Source organism: Morus notabilis, unplaced genomic scaffold (assembly GCF_000414095.1).
Source record: "Morus notabilis unplaced genomic scaffold, ASM41409v2 Scaffold1175, whole genome shotgun sequence".
Lineage (NCBI taxonomy): Eukaryota > Viridiplantae > Streptophyta > Magnoliopsida > Rosales > Moraceae > Morus > Morus notabilis.
The window spans coordinates 81,396-101,709 of NW_010365976.1; the positions used below are offsets into that span (position 1 = coordinate 81,396).

A 20,314-nucleotide genomic window follows, 5' to 3' on the forward strand; every position below is an offset into this window, starting at 1 on the left:
TTGTAAAAGGCAGAGGTTCAAGTGAAATTGAGAGAAAAATTTGAAAACCATTTATAGAATTAATCTAATAAATTTTATAAGGACCAACTGAAATTACAAAAATAATTCATCACATCCTACTTAACTTTTTTTTAAAAATAATAATATTTCACATTTTGGGAATTGGGATATAAACATGCGTAATCATTTTCCAAATAATAATATGTAAATATGTATCCAAATACCATCTCTAAACTCTCTAATAACTTGAAGTTAATTATCATTTAAGTAATTATAATAATTTTACAATCCACGAGACTTCAAATCAGTACTCAATTCATTAAAAATAATTCACGCATATACTAAACATCAATGGATGCTATCACAATTGACTTATTATTTCAGTAATTATAGTTTGATTTGTAGTTTGAAATAAATTTCACTCGAATCAGGTTTTAGAAATGAAAGTAGCTCTTTATAAAAAATTTTAGCAAGAGCACTTTTGTGAAAAAAGAAGGAAGTGGAGGACAAAGAGGAGGAGAAAGAAGAAAAAGAAGAGTAAAAGTTCTAATTTTAGGAGCAAATGAGGTTTTGGATTATTTTTTTTGGTTGAAAATAACACTTACGCCCTTTAAAAATGGGTATTTTGTACAAACACTTCCTAAATTTTTTAAATTTGACAATTTAGTCCTTAAATTTTTTTCCCTGGCAATGAACACCCCGAACTTATAGTTTTTGGCACTTTCAACCCTTGTTGCTCAAATTTATTAAATTTTGATAGTTTTTTGCACTTAACTTGCAAATGATAGTCTAATAAGGGCAGTGATGTTCATTTTTGTTTAGTTTCAATACAAATACATTTAAAAACTTGAACTTAATTTAATTATAACTTAAACTTTAATCTAAATTTTAACATAAAATTTTATTAATATCAAATAAAAATATCATCAATGCACTTTTTAGGCTGTCACTTGTAAGTTTGGCATGAAAAACTATCAAAATTTTAACAAATTTGAGCAACAATAACTAAAAGTGCTAAAAATTAAAAGTTCTGAGGGTTGATTATCAGGAAAAAAAATTTTAGGGACTAAATTGCTCAATTTAAAAAATTCAGGGGTATTCATACAAAATAGCCAAAAAATAAAGGACTAATTACAAAAATTTTCCTGAACTATACCCCTTATAACACTTTACCTCATAATTTTTTAAACGTAACATCTATTTCCCCTGAACAATGAAATGTTAATAAAAAAAACCCTTCAATTCTGGCTTTTTAAGGGAAATTGACATGTAATTTGTTATTTTGGTAGTTCAATGGTTTAAAATTTAGTTTAAAATTAAAACTAATTTAAATTTAAACTTTTAATTATTATATATCCATTATTAATTGAATGTAAGTTACAAATTAAATGATTTTTTTTTTGTAGAATGAAAAAATTTACAAAGTTTTTTGTTTGAATATTTAAGTTAAGTTTTAAACTATATAATTATCAAAATAGAAAATTAAATGTCAATTTCAGTTAAAAACTTAAATAATGAGGTTTTTTGTTAGTATTTTATTGTTTAAGAGAACGAATATTACGTTTTAAAAATTAAAGAGTAAAGTGTTACAAAAAGTATAATTTAGGGAGAATTTTTGTAATTAATCTAAAAGAAATATATCGACACTTTTTAAGTTTACTAGTAAAGAGTGGCACGTGCAGAAGCACGTGCCTTTGTTTTCAAATTAAACACCGTATATAACTTCAGTTACGTCAATAATATAAAGTTCATTAGAAAGATAAATATTGTAGTTGCATTGAGAGAATGCGGAAATAGTTGATACATGTTGTTGTAGTAATTTATTGATGGTTGATATATGTTGTTCTTTCTACAACTAAACATGATTTTCTCTCTCTCTGTTTTTGTTTATTTGATTTTGATGATTTATTATTCTCTTCTTCACTTGTATTTTTTCTTTTTTGTCATAACTTTTTTTTTTTAAGTTGTTTTATTTGTTTTTTTTTTTGCCTGAAATTATCCACCACATTTACCATCAAGACGCCAACTTTTCCAAATAACATTTATATATGAATTATATATTTTTTTAAACAAATTTTGGTCATGGAAATGCTGAACAATAAAAGATCATTGCTTCTTTCTCGTCATTATATATATGGTTTGGGCTATTTTATAATTGTTTTAGCTTTTTTTTTCACTTTGGTTCAGATGGTATTTTCTTAAGTATATTTAAGTATTTTTTTCCTTGAAACATACTCATTGTATTTATATAGTGATCAATCATTTCAATTACTGTCACTAAGACAATAGATTTTCATGAATTTTAACCTTCAAATCATTAAAAACATCTATAAAAAAGAAGTGACCCAATAATCACAAAAGGCCTAAAAATACAGTCGTTCAAATTCAAAGAATATAAAAAAGGGGGAAAATAGATAAAGATTATAATTACTCTTTTGTGATTTGCCTAAATCAATTTAATTGTCTAGTTTCCGAGATAAAAAAAAGGATACACTATGAAAATCTTTATCTTCATTCTACTTTCTATAGCTTCCTAAAAAAATAGTAAAAAAATTTAACAATAAGAATCTATAAAGAAAAAAAAGAAAAAAGAAAGAATCTCTACTATCCTACTTACACAATAATTTCACATCTACTGACTCATCCCAATTTTCATGCACAATAAAAGCATTTCAAATGTAATATTGAATTAGTGCGTCAACGTTAAATTAAAGCATTTCAATAGAAAAATCGTTCTTCAATATGATGCTATTCTTGATACTAAATTTAATATATATGTTATACTTGGCAATAAATTTATCTCCAAGTATAATATGTACTAAATTTTGACATTTTTTGATATTTATTTAGAGTATTCTTTTTGTTCATATAGATTTACTCTCGTTTTCTATCATAGATGTGTAATTTTTTTCCTTAACAAAAATCTGAACTAATCTTTCTATCATACATGTTTTTTTTATAAAGTTCGATTAATTAAGTGTTATTTAAAATAATTATAAGTAATTTTATTATATAATTAACATTTATTTAGATGTTTAAAATTTAAAATAAAAATAAGTTCGACATTCCTAAATTTGAAGTGTTACGTTTTTTATGTGTTTACTTCAAGTTGATATGGTAAAAAAAAAAAAAATCATAAGGAGGGAACAACAAAAGAAATAAAAATAAAAATTTGAAAAAACGGAGGATGAAGCTTTTTCTGGTTTGGCTATCTCCACCGAGATGTGAAAAGAACAATTCATTAAAGTTGACTTTAAGTAATAGACAAAATACCTCAAAACGGAAAGAAACAAAGGTAATGTTCAAGTTACTTACCAAAAATAATGAATTTTTCACGCAATTTTTGGTTTTATTATGGTTTTTCTGTGGTCTCTCACCATTTTTATGGGGAGGTTAAAGAATTAACATAACCGATTAAATGATTAGCGTAATTTTTTTGTATTAAGTCATAATAGTTACTATTTTAAGAATCAAAAGTCATTTTTGAGTATATGACAAATAAAACACTGTCATGTACTGTTCTAAATAAATGTTCATATATGATCAAATATGCCTATAAAAAAAAGAACATGACAGATGTAATTCTTCACAACAATATTATTCAGGTTTAAAATGACAGTCAGTTAGGATTGAATGATTGATATTAACAGTAAAAACGACAATCGTTTATTGATGTGTCTTTTAATATTTTCATATAATTATTCATGACAGGTGTACATGACAGTGATTTATTATTACATGTTTAAAAATGACTTCTAGTTTTCAAAAGAGTAATTGTTACGACTCAATATAAGAGAATTACGCTAGGCTTTTAGCTAGTTATAATTGGTACATGGCCCCGTTATGATGGCACAAACAGTCCCCCATTTTCAAACTGGGGGACTATAGACAACTCCTATTATTATTATTATCTAGCTAGTTTTCTTAAATGTTGTTGCATGAGTGAGACTGGTGTTAGAGCTTTGTATGGTTTGGAATGGATGTATGAACTATGAAGTCATTGAAGTCTCGTTCATTTCACCGATTCGAATTTTTAATTCCAATTTTGTTACAGTTAAAAGTTCTCACAAAAAAGTCACATCTAACTTTTTCTAATACAGTTAAAAGTTATCATATAAAGTTACATCTCAGTTTAAATTGAAAATTCAAATCAACAAACTGAACGAGACCTGAACTCAATCTAAGAAGTCCAAAGTTGTCAAAGAGTCTTTAACAAATGATACATAATAACCTAGATAAATTAATACTCGATAACTATTATTTAATAATCTCAATTTAATTATATTGTTGGTTGGTTCCGACTTAGAAAACTCATCCAAATATATTAATTAAATAATATTTTAATTAATTAATAAATTTTCATGATTTAAAAGCATTAATTTATGAAAGTTTAACCGTATTTTAATATAAAACAGTATGGTTGAAACATATCATTCACACATATACAGTAAATACAACAAAAGCTGCTTTTTAAATGAAGAATTTATTTGTAATAAAATGGCGATTTGTTAAACAATACAATGATTACTTACACTTTTAAAAGTTACAAAATTTTTTCTTTAATAAAAGGAGTCTTGTGAGGTGGGCATAAACATGCCTTCAATTGGAAACAAACTCTAGGTATTCAAGGCGCCAAAGAGCAAAAGCTGAGACAAAATTAATAATACATCTGAAATTAATTAGTAATTTAATGAAAACACACTAATAGCTTTTACTTTTTTTTTTCTTGGTAGGAAACAATAATTGCATCCCAAAATCTATCAGCAATTATAACCCCATATCCGATAAATTAAGTTCCTAGAGATTTTGCTTTTGTAATGAAGCGCACAAAATATAGACACGTTTAGTTCATTGATTTGATTTTTTAATTCGAATTGAGATGTAATTTTATATGAAAATTTTTTACTGTAACAAAAAAATTAAATGTGACTGTTTATGAGAGCTTTTTATTATAACAAAATTTAAATTATAAACTCGAATCAGTAAAATGAACGGGGCCTATATCTAAATTAAATTCCAACTTTGATATTCAAATCATATATACCTTATTGTTGCAATAACTCATTTTTAAACTCTAACCCACCAATATTTATAGGATAAACCTTTAAAGCTTTATCATAATTAAGAACTTAATTAGAACAGTCCAAAATGATTTAATATTTAATATTTTCAGGTTGTCAGCATCAAATAATAATAAAAAAATTTGATATTGATATGATTCTACGATGACAAGTACATCTTTGATCTCATCACCTAAATTTTTTTTTGAACTCTCTTTAATGATGGCTACCACAAACCAAACATAAAATATAGAATAGATTCTCCTTGGTAGGGTACTACTATACTTCACTATTTGATCAGGCCCTCAAAGCTTCATGATTGCTATAATTGCTGCTGCCTATTATCGCCTCCATCATTGATTCATCTTTAACACAACGATATATAAAGAAACCGGGATTCAAACTAGAATTCACAAAGTACAGTACCAAGCACAGCCACAAAACAATAAAAGTCAGCCAAGAAATGTTGAGAAGGGGTGACATAACCATATCCATGCTCTCAAATTCCACCATGTTGGTCGGGTGGTGCCGCCCTAAAAGGCGGCTGAGGCGGCGGAGAGGCGTCACCGTGCGACTCGGTAATAAGCGGCGTGGTTTCTCTCTTGGATCACGCGCGGCGGTGCAGTGGGGATTCATGGCCGGTCCTATAAGGATGCTAAGGAAAATCATAACGAAGATGGCACCAAATGCACAGTTGATTGACGGTGTGTATTGGTCTTTGCCATTTCTACGTCCCCAGGTGTTTCCCCTTTGTTGATTGTAAACTGCAACTTCTTCGGGCGGTTTCTTCCTTTTTCTATCAATTGTGTAATAAGGGCTCGCAATAGTCCTCTTGTTTGAACAGACAGATTGCTTCTTTTGTAATTAGTGCAAGTCAAAGACAATCAAATATTGAGAGTCATGATGTAAAGCTTCAAAACTGCTTTTTTCTTTCTTTCTAGAAGATCTGGTGTGAAATCCTTATTCGCACACGCATTTGAACACAAAGGAAATAATTCTACATAAAACGAATATTAGAATCGTACAAAGCATAAATGGCTCAAGATCAGCTTTCGTTGGCACAAAATACACCGTTTGATAGGTAAACGAAATGCAGAATCACAACAAAGCGATTTGAACTTGGCCAAAAGGCCCAAAACAGATCTGCTTGTAAGTTGTAACTACAGATTACAAAAAAAAAAAAAAAAAGGTCATCAATTTCTTGACCATCACGAAATCCCCCTATGCATATGGGGCACAAGCCATGATTACTTTTTACCAAAATATGCAAGTACTGTTGGTTGTTTATAATCACCAGCACTCTTCAATTTTTACTTTCTTTCTCCCTGGACTGTCAAGTAGCTTCTTAGTTTCATCTGTATTCGACTTCGAATCAACTGAAAGCTCTTCACGGTCGCGCTTTATTTGGCACTTCTCTGCACCCCCCTAAGGAAATGAAGAGACACTAGATTTGGAGTCATCTTCTCCTTTTTCAGTTGAAGAGAAAGGTCCCATTTTCGTTTTTGATTCAGGCTCTTCTTCCAAGCATTTTGCAGAATCAACCTTGGAAGAACTCTCCTCTGGGTTTAAGTCCGCTTCTTTTTTTGTTCCCTTTGCCGAGAAATATTTTGATACCGGGATATTTCCATCTGGTTTCAACTATGTCTGGAGAAAACGGTGCAATAAGCAAATAGCACTTCTTCACCACTATCTCACCGTCCACCATTTTCATCACTATACCACCATCTCATCACCACCACCACCATCATCCATCATCACCATCTCACCTCTCCTATGACAGCCAAACCAACCGAACAAACCCCAAATCACAGATTCACCAAACCAACCCACCAAATCTCTCTGAATTTGCCCAAACCAAGTTTGCATCACCAGCACCTCCACAAAGTCATAGCTCCGGCGATCCGAATGGCGTAGGTAGCGTGATGGTTCCGCCGCTGCCCGTTCGTGTGTCTCCGGCGTGGGTCCTCGCTCCACCAAGAAAGCACATCATCGACTCCGCTCAAGCCACGGCTCACCTTCAACGAGGATGGCCCGACCTGTCCGAATCACGCAAATAAGACGGCATCACAACGGTTGGAATCCTCATGGAGAGCGATCAGCGCCGGCGAGGACACTACGACACCGGAGATGAGTAAGGCGTCGTGATTAGAATTCTAGATCCAGGGGTAGTCGTGCTTCAAGTATTGAGTCCGGACCGCGAATGCCGACGAGAGAGGACTAGGACTAGTCAGAGCCAGCGTGGGTTTAACGGCGAAGATGTCGAGGGAGGTGGCGGACTCCTTCGCGGTGACGTCGTTGTCGACGAGACCCATCATTGCGGCGGCGCTGACAAAAGAGCTCATCTCTGTTCGAGAGCTTTTCTCTCCCAAGCTGCAGATCAAGTTCAATTATTTGGGATAATCTCATAGAAATATTCTTTCGAAGCACGAGTCAGCATTTTTAATTTTTAGGAGACAGTTCCGTTTATTTCGCTAATTTAAGTTTAAAATTTAAGTTTTATTACAGTAAAAAATTCTCACAAATAATCACATTTAATTTTTTTACTATAATAAAAAGTTCTCACATAAAATCACATCTCAACTCAAATTAAAAATTCGAATCAACAAACTAAACGGACCTTAAAAAAATTTACCATGATTTGAAATATACAGTATTTTTTTTAAAAAAATATGCGTAAATTAAAAATAATTTTAATCTCATTATTTTAATTTATAAATTAAACCTCATTATTCTTAATTCATAATTTTTTTAATTAAATAATTAAAAAAAGAATATTTATTAAAAATAAAGAAATAAAAAAGTATTTATTAAAAATAAAAGATAAAAATTTAAATAAATTCCGTAATTTTTTCATTATTTAGGCCCAACCAACGTGCCCTAACCCAAAACCAAGTTGATCCACATCAGACCTATAAGCCCAACGAAGCTCAATCTATTTCACTCTGATTTCCATCCACGCGTGTACAAGGAAGAGAAGGAAGGGAGAGAACGACATTGTGAGCTGGGCAAGGGAGAAAACAAACGACCAAGTTTATTTCAGGGAGAGGAATTGACACTGAATATGAGGTAAAAGGTCGGCTCAGTGCTCACTAATTCTTTGTAGGGCTTCTTTTAGGTGGATTTGAAAATTCTCCATCCAGGTTAGGTCGGTAGAATTCTTTCTATTCTTTCCGTTGCATCAAATTTTCATTTGAAAAAAAAAAAAAGAATCTTAACAACTTTCCAACCAAAAAAAAAGTTGACCAAATCAATGGCGATTACCATGTTATAGTGATCAGGATAGAGAGTAGAACTAGAACTGCTAAAAATGTCCGACCTCATGGTTTCCAGTATTAGAGGCTTGGATGGTGCCTCAGCCCGACTTCCTCTTCTGCCAACACCGTAGCTGTTTTTGATGTCTATTGCCGATACCAAGAGTAGGAAAGAAAACTTGAATTGCAGTACCTATTGGGGATTAGTTTGGTTGTTTTGATTAGCAAAAAGTGGTTTCGTTCATTTCACTGATTCGAGTTTTCAGTTCTAAATTTCTACAGTAAAAAGTTTTCAGAAAATGTCACATCTATCTTTTTCTGCTACAGTAAAAAGTTATCACAAAATATCACATCTCAACTCAAATTGAAAACTCGAATCTGCGAAGTTAAACGAAGCCTAAATAAACGACGTTATTCTTGTAAATTATAATGAAAGTACAAATTTGTCAAGCCTCAACCTAACGGACAAGTCGATTACGTGATGATAAAGCAATTCAAAGATTACGTGATGATAAAGCAATTCAAATAAGAGGACAAGCTTGTCCAGAGTGTACAACGGGAAACATCACCCTTTTTTTTAAATAACCTATATTATGATTTAAGACCGTTTAATTCGTTAATTTTAATTTTTTAATTTAAATTAAATGTAATTTTATATAATTTTTTTTATTATAATAAAAAAATTAAATTTAATTATTTTAAAGAGTGTTTTACTTAATAAAATTTAAATTTTAACGTGACAGGTGAAATGAACGGCGTTAGTGAGGCCGGCGCCCGAAAACGCCCAAAGACTGTCCGTTATTTTCTTCTGTTAAGTTAAACTTTGAAACGTTGTGTGAGCTCGGTCGCCGAGGAATATCAGAAGAGGGAAGTCGGAGATCAAAGAGTCCGGTCGGAGAAGAGGAAGAAGACGAAGATCGGAAATGAGCGGGGCGAGACTGTGCTCGCTGTTGGGGGAATTAGGGTACGAAGGCGCAGAGGCATTGGACCCTGACAGCTTCGAATGGCCCTTCCAATACGACGACGCACGCCCCATCCTCGACTGGATCTGCTCCAGCCTCCGCCCCTCCAATGTCCTCTCTCTCTCCGAGCTTTCCCAGTTACGTTCCTTTCCCCTCTCTCTCTCTCTTCTCTACGTTTTCCTTTGTTTGCTTCCCGAGAAAATCCGGGAAAAACGACGGTTTCATCCGCTATTCTGTTCAAATCCTCTGATTCTACTCAATTTCTCGTCTTTTCTTGTGTGGTTGGCTCGATGTTTTTGCGTATGAACTGCAATTTCACTGGGTGTGATGATCTACTATTTGGTTTTCTAGGTATGAGCAATTTCTTCGAGAGGGGAAGCTACTGGAGGTAAATTTTCTCCGTTTCCTATTCTTAGGTTTTCTTTTATTGTTTTTATAAAATTAAGCGAAAAAATTGGGAATGAAAAGAAATTGAAATGAGCCTATTGTTGTATGTTTAGACTTTTAGAGTGTGGTTTATTTGCTGCGGAATTTGATCGAACAGTAAAACTGATATTGAGCGTAATTCTTGGCAGGGGGAAGACTTGGACTTCGCTTACGATAGCATTTCAGCCTTTGCTTCCAGGAGAGACAATCAAGAAGCGGTTTTCGGAGCCGAAGAAGGATTGAAAGACATTCGGTAACATACATTCTGATGGTTCTTAAAAATGACTAATATATGAATAGACCATACTTTATGATCCGAGTCTGAAGATCTTGAAGAAATTTTGGTGCTGATTGTGCAATATAGCTGCCTATTTTTGAATATCTATTTCACGTCAAATTGTGTCAACACGCACGAGAGGGGAGAATTGCAGGGTGATTGGGTGTTATTTTTTGCAAGACACAAAACCGAATCGTATATGTACACTTTTGTTGCTTTCTATCCCACGTTTATGCGTTCTTTGAGATTGGTCTTCTATTTATTTGCTTGACTGCTGATTTTAGATATTCATTAGGTTTTCCCTTTAATTGATTACGTTTTCAAATGATGGAGACTTATTATAACTCCTCAGAGACTCTCCAATGCAATGCCAAATTAGTGTGTCAAACTGTCAATGCCAAATTATAGTATTTGAGTAGGTGCTATTCCTGGTGCTAAACTTGGCAATTTGCCATTGCTATTGGTAAATGTTATGATCTTTTCCTTTAATAATTACAATATTGGCATTTTTAAATTATTTTAAATGTAAAAGTTTGTCCTTACAACTTTCGAAACTTAATGATCATGACAAAATGTAGATATAGCGTTTGAAATATCATCATGCATTGGAACACAAATCAAAATGATGCATCAGGTATGTCATTTTCATACTTTTTAGTGCCAAATATAGCATTGCCATCAGTATTTGTATTGGAGATGATCTTACCTGTATTAGTGATGTTTCCTTTTTTTTTTTTTTTATGGCGTACATAGTTTTATTGTTTACTTCACCTCTTCTAGGCATTTTAGAGTTGGAATTGTTTTGGCTAGTAATTGATGATCTATGAGGCTCTGCTTCCAGAGCTCTGATTTGTTTCTGCTTTCTTTAGGGATGCAACTTTGGCCTATAAAGCTGAAGCTTTAGATTTGCAGAGACAACTTAGAAATTTGCAGTCTCAATTTGACATGCTATCCGGTCAGGCCTCTGCTTTGATACAAGGGAGAAGGGCAAGAGTTGCTGCTACGTCTACTGTTAATGGGCACCTTACAACCATAGATGACAGCCTCTCTGCAAGAAATTTACAGGTATAGTAGGACTTATGGTTTTTTCTTTGTTTTATTTAGATTTGGGAGGTTTTGTTTAGTCATAAAGTAATTTAGTTATTATTTTCAATGAAATGAATTAAACGTAAGTGTATTTTAAAGACATGAAATTTATTATGTAGTCTCATCCAATGCAGCTAGTAAGAGCTAAGAAGATTTGTTAGGTACTTTAAATTATATGCTTTGGTATTTATACTTTGTAAGAAAGTAATGCCATCTGTAATGTACTGTTCGTATTTCTTACTTATTTTTTCAATGCTCTTTACTGTGATTTAGATGAATGCAGTGCTTGGAAGGATTGCTTCTACAGCACAAGAGTTGGCTCATTATCATTCTGGGGACGGTATTTTCTTCTTCTTCTTCCCTTTTCTTATCTTTTACTTGCATTGGCCATAGAGTATTTGAAAAGTAATTCTCATTTATTCCAATTACTTGAAGAGTAAGTATCATCTATTCATTTGTGCGTATTCCATCAGAGAGATGTCAAGGTATTATAAGACACCAAGAGTAATTCATGATTAACCGTGCGTTAATTGAGTGGAATCTCCTATCACTTTTTGCTTCTCATCTGATTAGCTTTACTTTGGAATGCAGAGGATGGGATCTACTTAGCTTACTCTGACTTTCATCCATACTTGGTCGGAGATTCAGATTGTATAAACGAGCTAAATCAGTGGTTTTCTAAGCAGCTGGACACGGTATGCTAGTATGGCACTACTGTTAATATACGCACATGGACACATAATTGTCTCATTATGCGATCCTTTTGTTTTACCAGGGTCCTTTTCGGTTAGTTGCCGAGGATGGAAAATCTAAGTGTTCATGGGTGAGTCTTGATGATATCTCAAATATCATCATACGAGGTAATGTTTCTATCTGCCTTCTATGCTCTTCTCAACAAAAGTTTCCCTTCTATAAGTTTATGCTCTCAATTTTTACATGTTTAGATTTGACTGCTTTTCAGATACCTCGGAATTATTTATTTATTTACTGCAAGAATGAAAGTTTTCTCTCTTATTTTTTTTTTTAATGAAAGTTTTCTCTTTGTTTTTCTTTTTTTTTTTTTGTGGAAAAGAAAGAAGTCATTTCTACGAGTTTTGGCCTTTTATTTTGGGAATCTTTTCCACATCATGTTCATGATTATGTGGCTATGTGTTTGCTGCAGATCTAGAAACGTCTCATCATCAACGTGTGTCTGAATTGCAACGACTTCGTTCAGTGTATGTTTGACTTGTCTTCCTTGGTTTTTCTATTCACTTTCTCAAGACTTATTTTGCTTTTGTATATAACCGTGTTCTACGGAAGTATTTGGAACAGTGGCTTTTTATAAGTGACTCCTGCTAAGAAGATTTCTTTTATTTTCCTAAAGGAAAGCTATATTTTTCCGATCATATTTTTTGGGTGTTAAAACCCAGCAGTTGAATACGGTTTATAGTATTACTTTTCTTAACTTCAGAGAGGGGGAGAGCTGAGCTTCTTGGTAAAAATCTTCCTTCATGTTGATTCTTCTCCTCCTTTTATTGATTTTGTTAGTTAGCACTTTGTTAGGACCCTACGGCTGAGAAGGTAAATTACGGCAAGAATGGAAACAATAACCAGGAAAAGGGCCTGGCTCCTTGTATTGAATCAATCGGAAAACCAATTACAAGAAAAGTTACAACTGAAAATAAAGGACGGAGGAGAGTTCGAGGACTCCTCCTAGCCTCCACAGAATCTATTCCTCACTCAATTCACGATCCTTCCTATTTTCCCCTCGAGGTTATTTATTCTCCTTGCCAATAACTAACTCCTCACTCTTACTAACAGAATTCCTTATCCCGATGCTCATTGCTACCCCAAATTACCAACCTGCCCCTTTCCGTCTCTCCTTCCCCTTCTCGCATATACAAACCTAAGAGGCGGGGACCTATGACACTTGCTGATGTCATTTTCAACTTTTCTCTTAATATGAAAAGAACAATTCTAAGGTGCCTTAGAGATTTTACTTTTGGATAATGCATGTTAAAGTTTTATGATGATTCTTCACTAATCAACTCTTGGAACAGCTTTGGGACAAGTGAAAGACAGTGGGTGGAGGCCCAAGTTGAGAATACTAAGCAGCAAGCTATTCTAATGGCACTTAGATCTCAAGTGAGTTCAGATGAAGCACACATTCATCTTGATATTCATTCTCTCAGGTATAAGTTTCAAACTTACTAATTAATTCATTATGCTTTGCTGTCTTATCTCTTTTGCGTCTCTTATGACTTGATGTTGCAAGATATATACCTGCGTATACATGGACAATCCCCTGACCCTCACTCCAAAATATAAATGAAAGTGCATTAAAATTGTACGTTGTTTTGAAACAGAATTACACTTCCAAAAAAATAAAAATAAAATTAAATATGGCTGTATACTAGGCTTAATAACATCAGTATAAATTGGTGAAATCTTGTACATCTTGCTGTAGCAGAAAATGCTATTATCTGTAATAACCAATGTTCCATAATGAGCAGGAGAAAGCATTCTGAATTGGTTGGAGAACTATCAAATCTTTATCACAAGGAAGAAAAATTATTGTCCGAGGTTTTTTTCCACCTGATCTTTCTGCAATAGTGGATGTCTCATCTAGTACTATCCTTTATAAGAAAAATAGTATTTTTTTGTGGTCGCATTTAGTTTTTTCTATCTATTTTAATGTAAATGCGCATTTCTTTTAGACTATTCCAGATCTTTGTTGGGAGCTGGCCCAACTCCAAGACACATACATTTTGCAAGGTATTTTTTGGTAGCTTTCCCTTTTTGCAAGTGTATTTTGAACCTATCTGATTTACCTTTTGGGTTCTGAAAATCTTACTATTATTGTTGATGCAATCTAAATAAAATTTTAGGTGATTATGATTTGAAGGTCATGCGCCAAGAATACTATATCAACCGGCAGAAAGCGGTACTGTCAGCTGTACCTTTTTAAACCTTTATTTGATTGTTTTCATAGAAAGAAGAATGTTGATAGCTTTTAGGCTCATTCCTCAAAAAATAATTGTTTGCAATATTAGAAGGAACTGTGGTCTTTGTTTTAAATACTTGTATTAATCTTTTAATGCGGGGTTGTCATGGCTCAGAAAGATACATGTCCATATTACCAAACTTTCCAGTCTTCTATACTAACACTTCATATTGCTTATTTCTTTTGTCAGTTCATAAATCATCTTGTTAATCAGCTTGCAAGACATCAGTTCTTAAAGATAGCTTGTCAGTTGGAGAAGAAGAAAATGCTCGGAGCATATTCTTTGCTCAAAGTTATTGAATCGGAGCTGCAAGCCTACTTGTCAGCAACAAAAGGCCGTGTGGTATAGCTCTCATCTTTGGTTGGTTGGTTGTTACTCATTTTGTTGTTTGTACGCGTACAAATATTAACACGTCTCCTTCTGTCCTTTTTTTTTTTTTTTGTGTGTGTGTGTGTAACAGTTCTCTTTCTATACTGCTTTTATTTGTCAGTATTCTCCTCAATTCCTCTTCTTCCGTCTCTTCCTTTTTCTTTAATTCTTCCTGTTTATGAACTTTTGATGTTGTTTTATTCATGGTTCACTATGTACCGTCTTTTGTAGGGGGAAAACAAGTTCACTTGGACACAGTTTGTTATATTTATTGTTTAATATGTGCCTCAAGGGGACATCAGTATATCTAGCTTTCTCAGTGTCCTGTATCCTTTCATCCGCCCATTTTCCTAATTACGACTACATGAACTCATTTTGCATATTCTCTAATTGTGTAAACATATTTCCTTGGGAATATACTTTTGTAGGTTCGCTGCCTGGCATTGATACAAGCTTCATCTGATGTACAAGAACAAGGAGGAGTGGATGATCAAGACCATTTTCTGCATGGGGTTAGGGATCTTTTAAGTTTGCATTCAAGTAATGACAGTGCTTTGAATCGCCAGATAACCAGTATTACTTATCTACCTCTTTTGCAATAGAATTTAATATAAAAATTTTGCTTACCTCTCATTTTCTAGATGCTCAAGCTGGGTTATCGACATACGTCTCTGCTCCTGGCATCGTTCAGCAGATATCTAGTCTTCAATCTGACTTAATGACCCTTCAGTCTGATCTTGGAAACTCTCTTCCTGAGGACAGAAATAGATGTATCAATGAGCTGTAAGTTACCCTACTCTCACTTATTGTTTAGGTACCATGTCTTACGATCAATGAACAAGCCTTCAAAGAAGTCATCTGGTTTTTTGTATCAGGTGCACTTTAATTCAAAGTTTACAGCAGTTACTTTTTGCCTCTTCAACTACGGCACAACCGATATTGACTCCTCGGGTACAAACCTTCCCTGTTAGCTTATCTTTACTGTTCTTAACTCACTTTTTTCACTTGCAGTTACCACTACCTTGTTTGCTCAGTTTTAGAATCGTGTTCTGTTCCAGTGACAGGAGTAGATTTTTACCAACCTAATTTAGGGTTTGGCTGGTAACTAGTCGAGTCTATAATTATGAGTCGAGTCTATAATTATGAGTCTTCCTTTGCGAAATGATAAATAGAACAAAATATGATGACTGCAATATTAATTTGATCATCTTTGATGCTGTCTAGAAATTTTGATTACAAAGACATCTGCATAATTATGCACCCTTAATTTTCCTTTAACATTTTTTTTTTTTGCTTGAAAAGTTTATTTTCCTTCACTACAATGTAATGTCTTTGCCCTGTGTCAATTAACATCTTCACCAGCCGTTGATGAAGGAGCTTGATGAAATGGAAAAGATAAACGCAAAACTCTCTGCTGCGGTCGAGGAGGTGACACTCGAGCACTGTAAGAAGAATGAGGTAATCTTTGTTTGTTTCCTTTACTGTCCTCGTTTGATAAAGGAGTCTATCGATGATCTGTACAGTAACAAAATAGATGGTATGCTCGTGGTTTTTTCCCCCCCTCACTGTTGAATGGTCTCAAGTGATGAAAAACACCAGCTTACCAATGGCTTTTTTATAACCCAAAAAAAAAAGGTTATTTACTTTTCCCGGTTGCTTTTATCTTATTACTTTAGGGTCCGTTTAGTTCGCTGATTTAAGTTTTTAATTCGAGTTGAGATGTGATTTTATGTGAGAACTTTTTACTGTAGCAAAAAAGTTAGATGTGACTGTTTGTGAAAACTTTTTACTGTAGCAAAACTTGAATATGTGAAATGAACGGTGCCTTATAGCATTTTCCCTACTTAGACTTGGACTTTTTATAGCTTTATATATGTTTATGTATATACTCTATTCTGGAATGCAGATTGTAAAACATCATTCCCAAGAGGTTGCGCTTCAGCGACGGGTTTTTGTGGATTTCTTCTGTAATCCCGAACGCTTGAGGAGCCAAGTTAGAGAGTTAACCGCCCGAGTCAGAGCGTTGCAAGTTTCCTGATCCATACGCTTTTATTTATTTATACATATGTAGTTTTTATGGTTTCTATGTGTGTTGAATCATTGTAGTGTAAAGGTAACACAAAATCTTAAGGACCAATAACGTTCTATTTGTGGGTGTGGTTTATTTAGGGGTTATAAATGCCGTCTTAATTCTTATAGCTTTTCATTCTTTTAAGATTCTTATAAAGCAAATTACAGAAATATATTTCTCATACGGGTTGAATCACTGTTTATTTAGGGGTTTATTCTTATAACTATAATTCTTAGGGAATTTCTCTAGTGTTCAGTGTTTATCAGCTCTGTATTAAATTTGGTTAAAAATTAAATCAAATTGAAAAAGTAATATAAATTTGACAGTTAATAAGTAAAGAACACCGGTATTTAAAAAAAAAAAAAAAAAACACCAGAGAAAGTCATTAATTCTTAAAGTTTTTTGTTTAAATATCATTTTCCAACTCTTGATTTTTTTTTATTTTTTGCTAAGAAAACTATATTGAGCTGTCTTTTAGAAAAGAATCTTGAAAATCAAATCAAATAATTCACTTGTGAAGACATGTTTGGTAAGAAAATTCATATCATGATTTGAATCATGGTTCATGGTTTGTTACAGTATTTTCTCTCATAAAAAATACACGTAAATTAAAAATAATTTTAATATAATAATTTTAATCTATGAACCAAACGTAATAGCCTATTACGTCAATGTGACAGTGTGTACATGTACCTTTCCTTCCGCTCGTAATCATCAGCCATATCCTCCACAAACACATAAGATAAATAATATCAACAAGCTGTCAATTTTCTCGAGCAAAAAAATAATAATAATAGTGAAATTCTAAGGAAAAATAACAAAAATACAAGATATCCCGACATGACTAGTTGGAGATGATACAAATATAACAAAGAACACAAGAAAGATGAAATTCGCATGATAAAAAGGCATTCAGAAATCAAAAAACCCTTTGGGATTAATCTATTCAGTTCTATTAGGGGGAATTTATACACGTAAGGGAATTTTAAAAAAAAAGTACAGTGAAAAGGATAACATATCCTTCCAAAGGATTGATTTCTACTTCCCTAGCTAAAAAGTACGTAGGATTTATTCGTATATTTACAAGGGGAATTGAGAACCCCAAAAGAACAAAAACTCGATCACTTGACTTTCTCAGGCTTTGATGAGGCCAGGCAGCCCGTCGTCAATGGCATGTTTTTGCAAGCAGCTCTACCGAACCTGGACAGCATGGGCTGGCCATCACCGATTGTACGGACACTATTGGTCTCACGGCCATTACTCTTCTTGTCGTCGCCGTCTCTGTCTTGTTGTGAAGTGCATGACATGATATTCTTGGTTCGGTGGAGGTGGCATCTGAATGAGCCGGTGTGGTTTGTTGGTGCGCAAATGCAAGCTTTTTTCGACGACGTTATGTGATCTGATTTTGTACGTCCTGCCATAATCTTCTCTGAAGAATTATTACGTTTATTGCTCTCGGCCGACGACGTAACTTTTTTCGCAATCTTCTTCTGCATTAGTGCTCTTGCCAGTCCATCATCTTGAGTTTGCGCTTTTTTCATCTTGTTACTCCTGCAGATCATACAGTGAAGAACAATTATAAGAAGCCAAAAAGGAGAAGAGAGAAGAAAATGAACAATGGCAAAACTTTTAATAACAGAGAAGGAGAACCACAAGTGTGTCATGGTTGATATTTTTGATATGCTGGTGAATCGCCAAAAAAAAAAAAAAAAAAAAAATACACACAAGTGTATATGGACACATTTTCTGTTAATTAGATGCAGAAACGAGGAAAAGAAAGGGAAAAGTACAGCTAGAATTATCAAATGTTTCTATTTTGCAACAAACATTGATCTCCGACAAAGAAATTAATACAGATTTCATATCCCCGGTTTTCAGTCAAATGATTAAAATCTCAAATGAAATTCCAAGTAAGGCCCTAACATTTTTTTCCCCTTATTTTCTTGAATAGCCACATAACTAGATCTCAATATTATATTATTATTATTATTATTTTAGAACAGCAAAAATAATTAAGGAAAAAATTAATTGCATGACTTGAGTTAAATCTTAATTTGAGGAAATGTTTGAGTTATAATTTGAGTTGAGAATCTAATTTGAGTTTGTGTTTGGATGTGCACATTTGAGTTATGATTTGTGACTTTGAATTGAGAATCTATTAGAGTTTGTATTTAGATGAGTCAAAACTTTTAATCTGTATTTAAATAATATTCTTATAAAAACTCAATGTTGATAAAAAATTTTAATAGGATATATGAATGAGGTTATGGTCACAAATGAAAACGGAACATTATGGACCCTATATCATTAATCTTGAAACCCCAAAATTCAGGAATACGTATAATTAAGAAAGAAACATAACAATTAAGACGAGGATCAAATATAAACAACCATGCAAAGAAAAAAAAAACATACCAAAGAGTGAAGGCTAATGAGTTATTATTGAGCAGGTTCTTCATATCAGTAGGCATCGTTCTTTGTATTGAAACTTGGATGTAAAAATTCAAGGACTGCGATGAAATCTGATCCAAGAAAAAGTAAAATTCAAAAGATGGGGGAAACCAGATTGTGACATATTATTGGAAGGTCCCAGAGTGTGTATATATATATATATACATATATATATATATATGTATATATATATAAGGAAGGCTCTCATGAAAACATTCTTTTGGTTTTTAAATATGGAAAGTGGATAAAAGCTGATAATATGGCTGCGAAAAGATAACGGCTGATACGAATGGGACTGGGGATATAACAGATATTCCGATTTGTATTGAGAGAATGTTATCATGTATGTTATCACTGCCTCTCTTACTGAGGAGAGAGAGAGAGAGAGAGAGAGAGAGAGAGAGAGAGAGAGAGAGAGAGAGAGAGAGGAGTGGAGTGGAGGCCAATGAAAAGGTCACACGCTCATGCATGCAACGCATAGGGATGTAACACTTGTAAACATAGGGAAACGCTTACATGTTTAAGAATAGTAAAAACTACTGTGATTCTCATTAAAAAAAAATTATAAAAGGCTAGCATCACTCTAAGTATTATAAAAAAATGCTAGCATTATTTTAGAGTACTAAAAAAATATTAACATTATTTTTTTGTCATTTTTTTTATTTATTGTTTGACGCGTAACTCCACTAATATTATAAAACATTATATAAGCAGAAAATGAGATTGTAAAATTTACGTGTCAAATTGTGATTGGAGAGAGTGACAAAAAGAATTATGTTAGTATTTTTTTAATACTCTGTTGAATATTGAGACTGTCTCCGGTAGGCCGTCCTACCTGCAGGACCTATATTCTGACCGTTACATCTGTTCAAAATCAAATGAAATTAAAAAAATGTGCAGAACAGACAATTTTTAATACAGATTTGACGGCTGAAAACATATAAAAAATAGAACTATAGTTCTACGAGAGAAACTCGCATTGAATATTTGATAAAATTTCAATTAAAAAATTCAAACTGAACTAAGAAAAAGAGATTCTCTGGTACGCCGGTGTACTAGTAAGTCAGATTTTTTTAACCGTTAAATCTACATACTTTTTTTTATACATAATTTTATGCAGATCTCACGATTAGAAAACTTGATCCCTTGATATGTTGACATATCAAAAAAAGTCTAAAAAAATGTAAATTACTTTTTGGACACATAAAAAATTTACAATAAGAATTTAGAATTTAACACAATACTTTACTTATCCTCATCCGCGGTCTCTAGAACTTTTTTTTTTTAGGGAATTTGTTTTCACTCACTCTCTGAAACCTATCTGTTATCTAGTCTATTTGTTTTATATTTTTGAAGTTTAAAATATATCTACAA

General features: G+C 33.0%; 1 protein-coding gene across 1 annotated transcript; it reads left to right on the forward strand.

Moving 5' to 3' along the window:
* Positions 1-9,095: 9,095 nt before the first annotated feature.
* Positions 9,096-16,599, forward strand: LOC21392778 (AUGMIN subunit 3). The gene is made up of 18 exons (XM_010109009.2): positions 9,096-9,410; positions 9,625-9,661; positions 9,849-9,952; positions 10,846-11,041; positions 11,336-11,402; positions 11,654-11,757; positions 11,838-11,922; positions 12,225-12,279; positions 13,105-13,236; positions 13,558-13,627; positions 13,762-13,819; positions 13,933-13,988; positions 14,239-14,391; positions 14,847-14,958; positions 15,060-15,201; positions 15,294-15,369; positions 15,781-15,876; positions 16,325-16,599. The coding sequence occupies exons 1-18, from the start codon at positions 9,235-9,237 to the stop codon at positions 16,454-16,456; spliced, it is 1,851 nt and encodes a 616-aa protein (XP_010107311.1). The 5' UTR covers positions 9,096-9,234; the 3' UTR covers positions 16,457-16,599.
* The last annotated feature ends 3,715 nt before the right edge of the window (positions 16,600-20,314 follow it).